Here is a 12,813-nt window from a genome sequence, read left to right as displayed (position 1 = left end):
GGAAGCCTCTCACCAGCACCCTGCTCGTTGCCCTCCCGTAGAGCGCCCGCAGCCACCCCACAAACTTCTCTCTTCCAGGCTAATCCCAGTTCTTCCAGCCTGTCCTTGAATGCCGTGTTTTCTAGACATCTCATTATTTTTATTGCTGTCCTCTTAGCTCTTGCTAGTGTCTACGTCTTTCTTCAAGCCTCCAGTATCATGGCCACATCCTTAAACGTTGCTGTGTAATTGCATGGCACTGAACAGCCTTTGTGGAGAGTCAGGTTAAAGGCAAGCTAAAGTTTCCAGGAATTATTAAATATCCTGAGAAGCTCAGGATGGAAATCAGCCATTTGCTTAGGAATATCTAGGAGTGGTCTCAGCCCCTGGTGATGTACTGGCAACATTTACTTTAGCAGGGTTTTCATGAGTCCCAAGAACAAGCCTTCCTGGCTCAAAGGATTTAGCAATGGCCAACAAGGAATGGGCTTAGTTGAATGTGACTCCGTTATAATCAGAGGGAACACCTCAACCCCATCTCTCCATTTAGTGACATGCTTTTCAAAAGGGGAACCCAAGGGGTTGATCTAGTATTGCCAGGAGCTGTTCCATACATTAATGGAGATGGTCCCTTTTTAAATTTTTTTTTTTTAGAGTATTTGGATGCTGAGGCCTGGGAAGTTGGCTCTCGGATGTATCGTTATGATGAGGATGTCTGTAAATTATAATCAGCGGGTTGTGTGGGAGGACCAAGTGGATTAAAACTGCACACAATGGATGGGCCCAAGCAAGGTGGTTTATTTGCATCAGGCCAGCTGTTGTGTAGTGGGTCTGGAGCGGGTAGGGTCTCCTTGGCTGTTGCTGGGTGACGTTAAGCCTTTCCCCTTCCTTCCTGTTTGCTGAGTACTCAGTAGCTGGTACAGCGAATAAAACGTGCATTTTTCTGTGCCGTGCTATGGTATCACAAGGGTCTCCTCTCTTCACAATTGCAGATAATGCAGCAGCCGCCTCGAGTACCTGTCAGCTGCTACCAGGTGGTCTAATGGGTGATGAAAATAAAGGAAGCTATTATCAGTCAGATATGAAAATAACCCCTTTTCCTGCACAATATTGTTACACGGAGGAAATGGAAAAGTCTCGGTTTCTTTTACAAAGTAACTGGCATTTAGCTTTCCAAGTGCACGTTGCTGTTCTTCAAACTGCTTTGGGGGGAAGTAACTCTAGTGAGAAGAATCTGCCTGGATCTTTTCTTTGGGATGCACTTGTATTGCTGTAGTGCGTAGGAGCCCTCCGTAGGGACCTAGAATATCTTGGGCTAGGTACATATCAGTCCCAGTAGGTTTGATGAAAGAGGGACCCATAAAGGTTTTGCCTTAAAGGCTGCCACATGGAGCAAGGGTTGGTTTTCTTGGACTGTTGGAAGGTCAGTTTTCCATGTCTTTCTTCCAAGCTCATACCCACACAGATGCACAAGGTCTCCTGTAGGAATAGGTGAGAATTTTTCCATGGGCTTCAGCGAGCATTAGATCACTTAGGACCACATAGAAGACTTCTCTCCATATTTCTAACCCGAATGTAAGAACAACCAAAAAAAAATACAAGCCACAAAGAACTCTTCCTATTATTTTTCGAAGGGGATTTTCAAAGATACCAAAGACCATATGTCCCATTGACTTCTGGGAATCTCCATGCCCTTGTGGTTCTTCTGCAGCAGAAGATGGAGGCAGCAATTTAGTGTGTAGAGGGTAATGTGGGAGTTAAATCCAGGAGGAAAGGAGTGCCCTGACCACGGGCAATAACGAGCCATTCAGCATCTCCTCCTGTGCCTCCGTTTGACTGTGCATCTTTCTGTCTCGTAGCCGGATGAGCTGACCAACGCCTTGGAGATCAGTAACATTGTCTTCACCAGCATGTTTGCCCTGGAGATGCTCCTCAAGCTCCTGGCCTTTGGCATCTTCGGTTACATCAAGAACCCATACAACATCTTCGATGGGATCATCGTCATCATCAGGTCACTGCCAGCTGCATGCTTGTTTTTTCACCCCACACCTTCATTTAGTCGTTTCCAACCAGTCGGTAGGGCTATGAGTAACGTGGGTTTTGCTTAATCCAAAACTCAGAGAGGGGCTTAATAGGATGTCATCTATTGGCTGTTTAGGAGCTTTAAGATCTCATCTTTAGAAGGTCCATCCAAACTCTATAGACATAGTAGATGACAAGTGAAGTCTCTTTCTGATGCACATCTGGGGCAAGGGTGGATTTTCCATTGAAGTGTAGCAGGGATGGTTCTTGGGAAAGAATTGCATATCTACCCATATTTCTGGCAACATCTGCTTTTCCTAAATGAATACCTGTCTTGGAAAAGCCAGAACATGGCAATACTGCCAGTGGTGGGGCGACAAAATAAGGCATTGGCTCAGTGCCCTCTTCCGAGGGTATCTGTCATCACATAAGGATGCTAGAGGTCAGGGAGAAGTGGTTTTGGCACAGCAGCATCCAGGCGTCTGTCCTCTTCAGTGTCTGTCCACGCTGTGTCAGCTCTGGCAAGCCCATCCGTCTCACAGCTTCATGGTTGCTAAATTCGCTCACGGATTTTGCAGGGGAGAAAAATTTTCTAAACTTCAGAAGGTGGAAATCAGTGTAGGGTCATGGTCTTCAATGGAGTGAGGCTAGTTTACTCCAGGTGGGACCTGGGTCATTGGTTTCAATGGAGTTATGCCCTGTTATTCCACTGGAGAATGTGATCCATTGACTCTCAGGAGCAATGCTAGTTTTCAAGCAGCCGATGATCTAAGCCGTCGGCCACAGTTAAGTCACGGTGCCCAGAGATAGTCCAAGACCAGCTTCGTTGCGCTTCTGTGCGAGAGCAAATAACTGGGAACTCGGAGGTAATTCGAAACGCATAGCCAGCCACTGGACACTCAGAGGTAATAAGTGTAAACACAGAGATCGTTAAAACTCCGAATTTACAACCAGCCACTTCTCTGAACCCTCTTGAATATTAGGGTGTTTCCAAATCTCAAGCTGCATCTCAAGGCCACCTCTTGTTGCCTTGGTGCAAACTAGTGACATATATACAAAATGCTTTGAAGTCGCTGTGTCGCAAGGCACCATAGAAAAGTGGTAGATAAAACAACAGCGTTTTCTGTCACAAAAAGAGTATGCCTTTGTTTTAAAGGTGCTGATCCTGAGATCGTTCCAGCGTCCAGAAGTATTCTACAAAGCCAGAGCAGTGGAGGCAAATAGAAGAACTGACCCCCGTTAGCTTGACAAGTACCCCAAAATGCTGTCCGAGTAGATATTCAGTGAGAGACCTGCCGTCCAGCACACTTGGGTGTACTTGCATCAAACTGCCACGGAAAGGACCGGGAACATGAGTTTGTTTTTCCCTCTTGTGTCCCCACAGTGTCTGGGAGATCATCGGCCAGTCGGATGGAGGTCTTTCTGTGCTACGAACTTTTCGGCTGCTCAGAGTCCTCAAGCTGGTGCGTTTCATGCCCGCTCTTCGCCGTCAGCTCGTGGTCCTGATGAAGACGATGGATAACGTGGCCACCTTCTGCATGCTGCTCATGCTCTTCATATTCATTTTCAGGTACCAGCAGCCGCTGCTTTCCCTCCCTGGATTAATTGTTTGGCTTGCTTAAGTAATACACGGATTAGAATAACAATGGGGCATGTTTGCCAAGCAGCCTAGATCACAGGAGCGCTCTCAATAGGCTGACAGGCAGACATTCAATGGATGATTTACCTCTTTGCGGTCTTAGAGTTTTATACAGTCCTGTAATCGGGAGACAAATTATGAACACAAGCAAACAGCAGTAAAATAATCCCTGCAGAGTTCCTGGGAGACAGGCGCGTTTAGTTTAAAACCAGAAAGTTGTCTACTAAGGGAATTTGCCAGCTCTGTGTTTCAGAGGGAGGAAGTACAATGTCCAGAACTTATTATTATTATTTTTTTAGCCCTGCTCTACAAATGAATATGCTGCTAGAAACTAGATGGATCATAGGGTAAAAGGGCCTCCATCCCTTGGTCAGCTTCCACACCTCTGATCGGTATTAATTAGTCACAATCCAGGAAAGCAAGACTAGGATAAAATGCAGGGTTGATTGGATGTGCTCTTTAGGACCAACCAACTACAAAGGGAATAGCACGGGCTGTTGTCTATGGCTATTTAATGGCTAGCATGGTCTCAACTGGCAGAGGGCAAGCATCCATATCATCAAACCCCGCTTCCTAGCAATGCCAGGGGAAGTTTCCTCCATGCAAACCCACTTCTTAGCAATGCCACAGGACATTTCCTCCATGCGAACCCACTTCCTAGCAACGCCACAGGACGTTTCCTCCATGCAAACCCACTTCCTAGCAATGCCAGGGGAAGTTTCCTCCATGCAAACCTGCTTCCTAGCAATGCCACAGGACGTTTCCTCCATGCAAACCTGCTTCCTAGCAATGGCCGGGGAAGTTTCCTCCATGCAAACCCGCTTCCTAGCAATGCCAGGGGAAGTTTCCTCCATGCAAACCCGCCTCCTAGCAATGGCCTGGGAAGTTTCCTTCATGCAAACCCACTTCCTAGCAATGGCACAGGAAGTTTCCTCCATGCAAACCCATTTCCTAGCAATGCCACAGGAAGTTTCCTCCATGCAAACCCGCTTCCTAGCAATGGCCTGGGAAGTTTCCTCCATGCAAACCCACTTCCTAGCAATGGCACAAGAAGTTTCCTCCACACAAAATACTTGAGACTTCAGAAATAACAATGCAGCTTCTTAGGTGGTTCAGAGTGGCATCTTGCCAGCGCATGTACATCAGTTTAAACCAGCTCAGAATTTTCTCAGATACATGTGGCAAGCAGTTTGGAAGCGAATATCCTTTTATCAAATACACGGGAGGCATAATCAGTTTATATAAACTGGTAAATCTCCTTAATGCTTGCTGGTGTCATTCCAAGCTGTTTTCTCTGATCTTTTTGTGCTTGTTACTTTTCCCCCCTTATTATTCATGTTGGAGTCTCTGTCATGTTGATGTCCCGTGGGAAAGCTCATGACACCGTGTCTAGTACAAGGCCTTGACATAAGGCAGTCCAAAAGAGAAGAAGGTCACCCTTGCAGCTGGCAGTAACTGGCCACTCTGTTATCCATAGCAGCTAAGAGGACAAAAACCAAATGGGTCCTAAATGTGGAGCTCCTTTCTCTGCTCCTGGACTCATTTAATCAGCTTAAGAGAAAATAGGTCCTACTGTGCCAAGTGTAGCGCAGTCTCTCTGTTAACCATATCTCTCTGCAGAAGGTCTTTAGAGAGGTATTTGAGACATGTTTGTGCTCATGGAGGAGTTTACAACTGCATCACTCATAGCTCTTTGGTCTGGGAACATCCCTTCCGAACTAAAGCCGACGCAACATTTAGGAAACGAATGATTTGATGGTGCCAGTGTGTGTGTTGGATCCCAGAGCCCAACTTACTCTGAAGGGAAAGGGCTGTAGACAGTCTAGACTGAAACGGCAGGGACAAAAACCACTGTCTTCAATGAAGATTTTCCAGGGAGTTACTACAGGAGCCTAAGACAAGGGTCATAGCCATGCTCTTCTGCATTCACACCTTCATCCTCTTTCCACTGATAAATGTAAAGCAGGCTTTTATCACTGAAATGGCAGGACCCCTCCTTGTGGGGTGTCTCATCCTCCATGGATTGTCACTCCCCGCCTCCCAAAACAAGGGTGCTCCTCTGAGATGGCTCACACACAGTGCAGTTGTGCAAGGAAAGTGCCCCAAGGGGTACTGTGGTGCTTCTTAAAGCTACACATTCCCATAAAGCGCATGTTCTGTGTCCCTTCCTTTTCCCCCCTCTAGCATTCTCGGCATGCATCTTTTTGGATGCAAGTTTAGCCTGAAAACAAAGACGGGGGACACCGTTCCAGACAGAAAGAACTTCGATTCCTTGTTGTGGGCCATCGTGACTGTCTTTCAGGTAAGACCCGAATCTTCTGGTTAGTTTTTACTGCATGCCGAGGCAAGCAGGGTCCCTTTGCACAACACCACCACCATAACTAACGTCCTTCTTAGCAAAAGCCAAAGATTGGAAGGGACCGGAGATTGATCTGGATTTGTATTCACAAGCTGGGCATGCAGAGCATTCCTCGAAGGCTGTTGCTGTTGCACCATGCCCAAGGGCAGGTAGCAGAGCTCTGTCTCAGGACGCCGGGCCCAAACCGTTCACCAGTGCTGCAGCTCGCGTTTAAACCAATCCCGTTCTTTTAGACTTTCGGGAGGAGCGACCTGACTCGGGTCAAGCTGCCGCAGCTGGTTTTGGAGCTGCTGGCTCCATGCACAGTGCATTTGAGACATAGGTTTCCAGGCTGGTGAACAAATTGGGGGGGGGACTAAGAAAGTGCTCAGTATAAAGAGGCCAAATTCCTATCGTAGATGAGATGGGCAGTATCGCTGGACTGTCGCTTCCATTTCACAGTGTTGCACAGTAAAGCGTTGACACCGCTCTTTCCAGAACAGTAACTTTCATAATGTTACAGTCCTCTTTACAAGCCACAGCAGACGGGGATGGGCTGTAGGGGAGCATCTCTCTGAAAATGTTAAGCAAGATCTCTGAGCGTCTAGGATAGGTGCACTTCTTGAAATGATTGGCATTCGACATACAAATTGATCCAAAGGCAGCTGGATGAAGCATGTCAGCTCTGGCCGATAGCATGATGCCTGGAGAGAAGGAGAAGTGGATTTTAACTTGCTGCCAGGTGGAATTACTATCAGATTCACAAGGTTTAGGCCTCTCTCTCTTTTTTTTTCTTTTTAATATTAGGCTCCTGCATTATTTTTAACAGGGAAAGTCTCACGGGTAAATACATTTAGCACGATGCCCAAGGACTTAGGCCTATGCCTCCATTGAGGTTAATGTTAATTATAATACTAAATACAGCTGAGTCTGTATTCCCAGCCCCAGACACTACCACCATTTAGCAGCAGGGTTAGAGACAATTTTGGTGGCAGGACCTAGACAAAGGGCAAGAAATCAACACCTTATTTTTCTGAATCCCTGGATTTTTCCATTCCAGGACAGCTAGAAGGTTGGCCGGTTTCTTGCCATCAGACTTGCCATTGAAAAGAGATGCCAGATCTCACCAGTTGATCCTTTTTTCCATCCTAGAAGCACTCCAAGTGTCTGGAGTCCCCATATGTCATTAGCAAGGGGAAACTCTGGTTAATTTATGAAGGGAAAAACATGTTGTAACGAAAAGAGGGCTAAGCCCCAGGAAGAAGCACCAAACTGGTGAAGCCCTTGGCAAGTCAGTTAATTAGCAGATCATCACTGGAGCAGGAAATCCCCCACCAAGGAGAAGAGCTGAGTGCTGGTGCACCCTGCATGTTACTATAGCTGGGCCTTAAGCTAACAGCCGCTTTGAAGAGCAAGGGGAGCCCATGGGCTGGCAGAGACTGTCTTGAGCGTGCCTTGGATGCAAGCTTTGCCTTGAAGATGCATCTCCCAGGCAGAGATCTAACTAAAGAAATCCTTTGCATTAGCTTACAAATGATTAGGCTTGGTGCAGGTTAGGAAGGAAAGCAGGTCCCTGACTCTGTAGCAGAGGAAGGGATAGATGAATGAATCCATGTGCATTTAAAAAGCCCCTGGGAGGAAGGCAGAGTAAGAGCAAAGTCTTCCCCTTCCCCTCCACAGATCCTCACACAAGAAGACTGGAACGTGGTGCTCTACAACGGGATGGCATCCACCTCCTCGTGGGCTGCGCTGTACTTCGTGGCCCTGATGACCTTCGGCAACTACGTTCTCTTCAACCTCCTCGTAGCCATCTTAGTCGAAGGCTTCCAAGCAGAGGTAAGAGGGTTTAATGAAGTTTAATAAAGTTTAATTAAGTTTAATGAAGACCTGGGGATTGTCCACAGGGCTCAATTGACATGGACCTGTACTATGGGGTTGACCACATAGTTTCCACGGACACTTTTCCAGTAGGGTTTTGCCTGTTCTTGCTGAACACACTCACTCGAGAGCTTGTGTATCCTGTAAGGAGCTGCCTGGTGCATCTCTCCTGATAACTTGCAAGGTAGAGACACAGCTTACACCAGCAAAAAGACTGAATATCTCTAACCCACGTCCCAAACGGGATAAGCTATCCCGTTCTTTTGCCACCGTTACTGCATCTACATCGGGACTTGGGGCAGCCTGGCTATGTCTGCTAGGAGCGCATCTTTGCAGAAGCAAAGAGAAGTGGGAAATTATGTCAAAACAATCACAGAAGGCCAATAAAGATGGCAAAACCCTTCAAGGCCAATAGCTATGCAGATCAAAAGCCCTAAAAACTGGTGTATCCGTGCTGCTGGACTAGTACATTACTGGGGAACTTGGAGGTTCGTGTTTAGAAAGCCTTTCTTTTCTGGTCAGGGTCATTCAGATTACCAGATGTGTGGTCAGGGCTGGATTTCTATCTGTATGCTTCTGTCCCAGTATAAGTGAAGTTAAAACACAACAACTTACCCTTTTTTTTTTCAATAGTAAAATGTTGGGCAGCTTGACTTACTCGGGGGCTAGAGAAGCAGGCCAGCTGACGCACTCTCCTGAGTGGCAATGATATAACTGAACATCCCTCCGTGTTTGGAGTCATTCTGTGCCTCGACTCACCTACCTTTAAAGTGGGCATAATGGCAGTATCATTACAGGGGGCTGTGGTGAGGAGCGATACAGGGAATGCTGTGAAGTGCTTAAGCAATCAGGACCCGTGGTAGAGGTGATACCTTTTATTAGACCAACTGCATTTTTGCAAACAGCAAGTCTTTCATTGCAAGCTTTCAGGTGCAAACTCCCTTTGTCAGACATAGGAGAAAAGATTGTAAAAGTTCTCCTGGGTAGTTCTTATTTCAGAGGAGAGTTGAAGGTGTGGTAAAATCTCCTGTTTGGAAAAAATAATTTTATAAAGTGAAGGGCTTAGGTATTTAGGACAGTGGAAACCAGGTAAGTACATAAAATAGATAAGTAAATACTTACTCCAACTCAAAAAATAAGTGCTACAATAGTGTACATGGCCAGGGAGCTTGCTAGCATCCTGTTTCCTTGCCTTGGATGCGAGGATCAGGGAAATGGCTTGACTTCTCCATCTCCGTTCAGAAGTTCCCAAGTTCCCGATCCCAGACCCCCTGCACTATCCCGCTCCATCCTCCCTTTCAGAGCAGGGCAGATCCATTTGTCGAGGATTTGAAATGAGAGTCACAATCCTATTTCTGTTTAAAGTAGGATCTGCGTACATGTGCACGTTCTCAAGAAAAGCAGCTTTTATGAAGGCAATAGTGCAGGGAAATGCTTTTGTGACTCATCTAAAAGCATCCAGCCCCAGTTCAAGAGGAGAATAATGTCTCTGAAACTGCTTTCATCTCATTTGGGGGGGAAAAAATGTCTCTCTGTTTGGAAACAAGAACAGAAATCCTGCCGAACATTTTAGAGCACTAACCGAGCCTTAGCAACGCTGGACCAGGAGTGGGGAATAATTTCATTTATCATTGTCTAAACTCCCCTGAGGAGCAGAGAAGAGCAGAAATTTTATTTTTAAACTTTTTTTTTTTAAGTTTTTAATTTTGACTCCAAATATCCCACCGTTTTGGGGTTGGTTTTCTTTCATACGTTCAACTTAAATTACACTTAGGGGAAAAAAACCACAGTCGTCTGTGAAGTACCATTGAAATATTTGTGGACTAAAAATGCCCTTCTCCCAGTCTGCCCCAAAACACACTTATCTACCTCAAGGAGAAAATCTGCATGGCGTTCATTAGTTAAATGTTCATCCCCAATTCCCTGTAAGTACTCAGCTAGGGGAATTTATCATAGAAACAGCTGAAACTGAGTCCTAATTTGAAAATGATCCTCCCTGCCTTGCTTGTTCCCAGGCTCATGCTGCTGCCTCCTTGGGATCTCGTGTCTTTGGGAGAAGCCTTTGCACATCCTCTGCTGAGGGTGCCACAATGCACAGACCTTTGCCCTGTTCCTGCCCTTATATAAGTTCAACGGGAGCTCACTGCTGAAAGTTTTAGCCGCTAACTTCAGGAGAAGCAGGGTCAGGTGAAAGAGCAGAGATTGCCAATGCTCCCAGGAATCTCTGCTCGCTCCACTGCTGAACCCCCGCAGGAAGTATTTCTCCACTGGGGGAGATGCTAGCCGTGCATCTCAGGAAATAAGCTGGACTTAAATCCTGCTGGAAAGTGCCTGGACTCTGCGGCAGGCTGGCAAGTCTCTGGCAGATTCACTGACATTTAAAAATGGTAGCTTTGAATGCCTTCCACCTGCAGGTGGATCGCTTGGTCAGTGCAGTAGTTCTTGCAACATGGATTTGTATAGGAATTCATTTGGAGGGTTCCTGTCTTTTCAGCAAGGTGCAGACTTTTCGCAAGGACAGTGCATCATCCGCATTTTGCAGCGCAATGACAGTGTTTTGCAATGACAATGCATCATGGGTGTTTTGCAGTGCATCACAGAAGTAGTCAAATGAGAGGGCACGGGTAGCTGCCAGGAGGGGTTTGGCACACCCAAGATGATGCATGAATAGGGAGGCCATCGGTCCTGTTTTACACCAGACCATCCTGTTTTTAAACCGTCTGTCCCCTGTCCGTTTCTGAATGAGGAATGGACTGCATGCAAAAAGTCCTGTTTTTCAGTTCATTGGTGAACATGCATGCCAATCATTCGTCCTTGCGATTCTGTAGGCTGTGCTTAGAGGTGGGGTGCACAGCCAGGAGGAGCAGGGTTCGGGGAGGGAGGGAAGGAGGTGGAGGATCCCAGTGGCCCCACCCCTCTCTGCTGATTGGCCAAGGAGGTGGTGACCCTGCCCCTCACTGCTGATTGGTCAAGGGGGCCGGTGGTCCCACCCTTCACCAAAGGGATGCCCCGTGTTTTGGGGGACGCATCAATAGCCATCCTATGCATGAATCAATCTAAGACAGGTGGAGAAGCCCATTTAGTGGCTACTACCAGATCCATAGAGGATTAACGACGGTGAAAATCGTGCCCCATCACTAGGTTCCAGAGTCAACGCCTCGCCGGACAGGAGCGGAAAATTTTGTTCACGTGTATATTTTTGCAAACCTGTATGCACGGGCTTCCCTATAGCCGAGACCTCTTCCGATTGTAAAGGGCTGGTTGCCATGTGTCTGGGTGTCAACGTAGTAAAAGAATCGGTGTGTTTCCCACTGGCCGCTACTGAATGAGATCCGAAGTGCTGAACTATGCATATATTGCAAACAAAAACTTCCATTTAGCTCATATGATAGGAGTGGGAAGACTGGGGGGGGGGTTGCCTTTGCTTCCTGAAGTCCAAAGCTGAGCATGTGTTATCTGAGCATGCTGTTTGCCTTCGGGCTCGAGACAATGCCCGTTTCCTGTCTCGAGGCGATTTTGAAACCTTTGCCTCTCGGGAGCCATTTCTGCTTCTCTGAGCCACGCCGCACGGCTCTGGAGAAGATCCTCCGGGAGGCTATAAAAACAGGGACGTGTGCGGCTCTGTGGATGCCAGCTGCTGCGTGCGCAGAAGGACGGCGCCCCAGCGTCGGCCCTTTGATCTCCAGCAGCTTTCAGAGACGCGATCATAAAAACCCTGGTAGAAGGGGACAGGTTGTTCCAAAAGTTGTCAGCTAATTGAAAGCCAGGAACCTGCTTCTCATTCCTCCTTTGTTTTCTGCTTGGGGGGTAAAGCCAGTGCCATGGCCCGTTGTCCTGGACAAACCCAGCCAGCTACTCTTTGTACTTCCCCTTCCCATCTGCTGCTGTGCTGCTTGCACTTTCTGTTCCTTGGGGTTAGAAATCCTCTCTGAAAAGACACTTGTTTTTATCATGCATCCTCAGTGGCGAAGATCGACCAAAAGTGAAGAAGCAGGGGCCAAGCTAGGAATAATTCAAGAGTTGCTCCAGGAGTTGGGGGAGAAAATCAGTGTTTTCATAAGCCGCTCTCCATAAGGGAGTGTTTTTAGCTGTCTTGAGGATTTATATGGCTTCTGCTTGCCCCACGCTGTTTCATTCAGTAGTGGAGGGCAATCATAGTTTCCCCTCCTGATGATTTCAGTGAACAAATAGCGATGCATTTTCCTAATGCACGGCCGTAGGTAGCCCGAGTTCTCCTGGGGTCACCTGCGACGTCCTTGCTGTAAAATAAAAGGCTAGAGATGTTCTTGCTGCAAAATAAAAGGTTAAGACGAGTTCCTGGCACCTGAGTTAAAGTGGAAATGAAGACAAGGCAGTTTGAGTTGTACCTTGGGTTCTTCCCTGGGCATGAATTTTGACTTACCCAAGTTAAAATCCGAGTTGCCTCTTGCAGCCTGCCTTACTGCAGTCACGTGAGCCCACACAAAATATGAAAGCACCTTTTTTTTGAATGGACATATCCTTAGACCTAAGCTGTTGCTGTTCCTTGCCCTTGGGTTCTGCAAGGACAGCGTTTTAAAGCTCCTGTCACATGCCCAGGGCACCAGACAAGTCTGTCACTGCTTCAGCATCCTTTTCTAAACCTTGTGGAGCAGATTTGACCGGTCCCGTACTCTTGACTCTATTCCCATACATCCGCCGGTCGTGCCCTGCACTCTGGATCACACCTGTAACCCACATACACGCAGCAAGAAGCTCTGGAGTGACTGGATGATATTGCTTATGGTCCACAGCGGCCTTTGCTATCGTTTAGGTTAGGAACAGAGATTGCATTTGTCCCCGGACAACCTGCGCCCGCATTTGTCCCGGAACAGAAATATCCCAGGATTGGTGTGTGCACGTATCCATCTATCCACCTGTAAGGTGGATAGAAAACGGGCTGGAGCATTGGGCTTAGAGGGTAGTAATCAATGGGCCT

General features: G+C 47.2%; 1 protein-coding gene across 5 annotated transcripts in view; it reads left to right on the top strand.

Moving 5' to 3' along the window:
* The window catches only part of CACNA1H (calcium voltage-gated channel subunit alpha1 H), a 605,989-nt gene that overhangs the window by 499,940 nt on the left and 93,236 nt on the right, over window positions 1-12,813 (top strand). For all 5 annotated transcript variants that reach the window (XM_019512700.1, XM_019512698.1, XM_019512699.1 and 2 more), the window contains exons 10-13: window positions 1,839-1,990; window positions 3,386-3,571; window positions 5,825-5,942; window positions 7,659-7,814. In XM_019512700.1, coding sequence (XP_019368245.1) covers window positions 1,839-1,990; window positions 3,386-3,571; window positions 5,825-5,942; window positions 7,659-7,814 — 612 coding nt within the window. The remainder of the gene's footprint in view (window positions 1-1,838; window positions 1,991-3,385; window positions 3,572-5,824; window positions 5,943-7,658; window positions 7,815-12,813) is intronic.

The sequence above is a fragment of the Gavialis gangeticus genome, unplaced genomic scaffold (genome assembly GCF_001723915.1).
Source record: "Gavialis gangeticus isolate Ggan-Ray unplaced genomic scaffold, GavGan_comp1, whole genome shotgun sequence".
In the NCBI taxonomy this organism is placed as follows: Eukaryota; Metazoa; Chordata; order Crocodylia; family Gavialidae; genus Gavialis; species Gavialis gangeticus.
The sequence above is the reverse complement of the archived record's forward strand: the minus strand, read 5'-3'. Positions and strand labels throughout refer to the sequence as shown.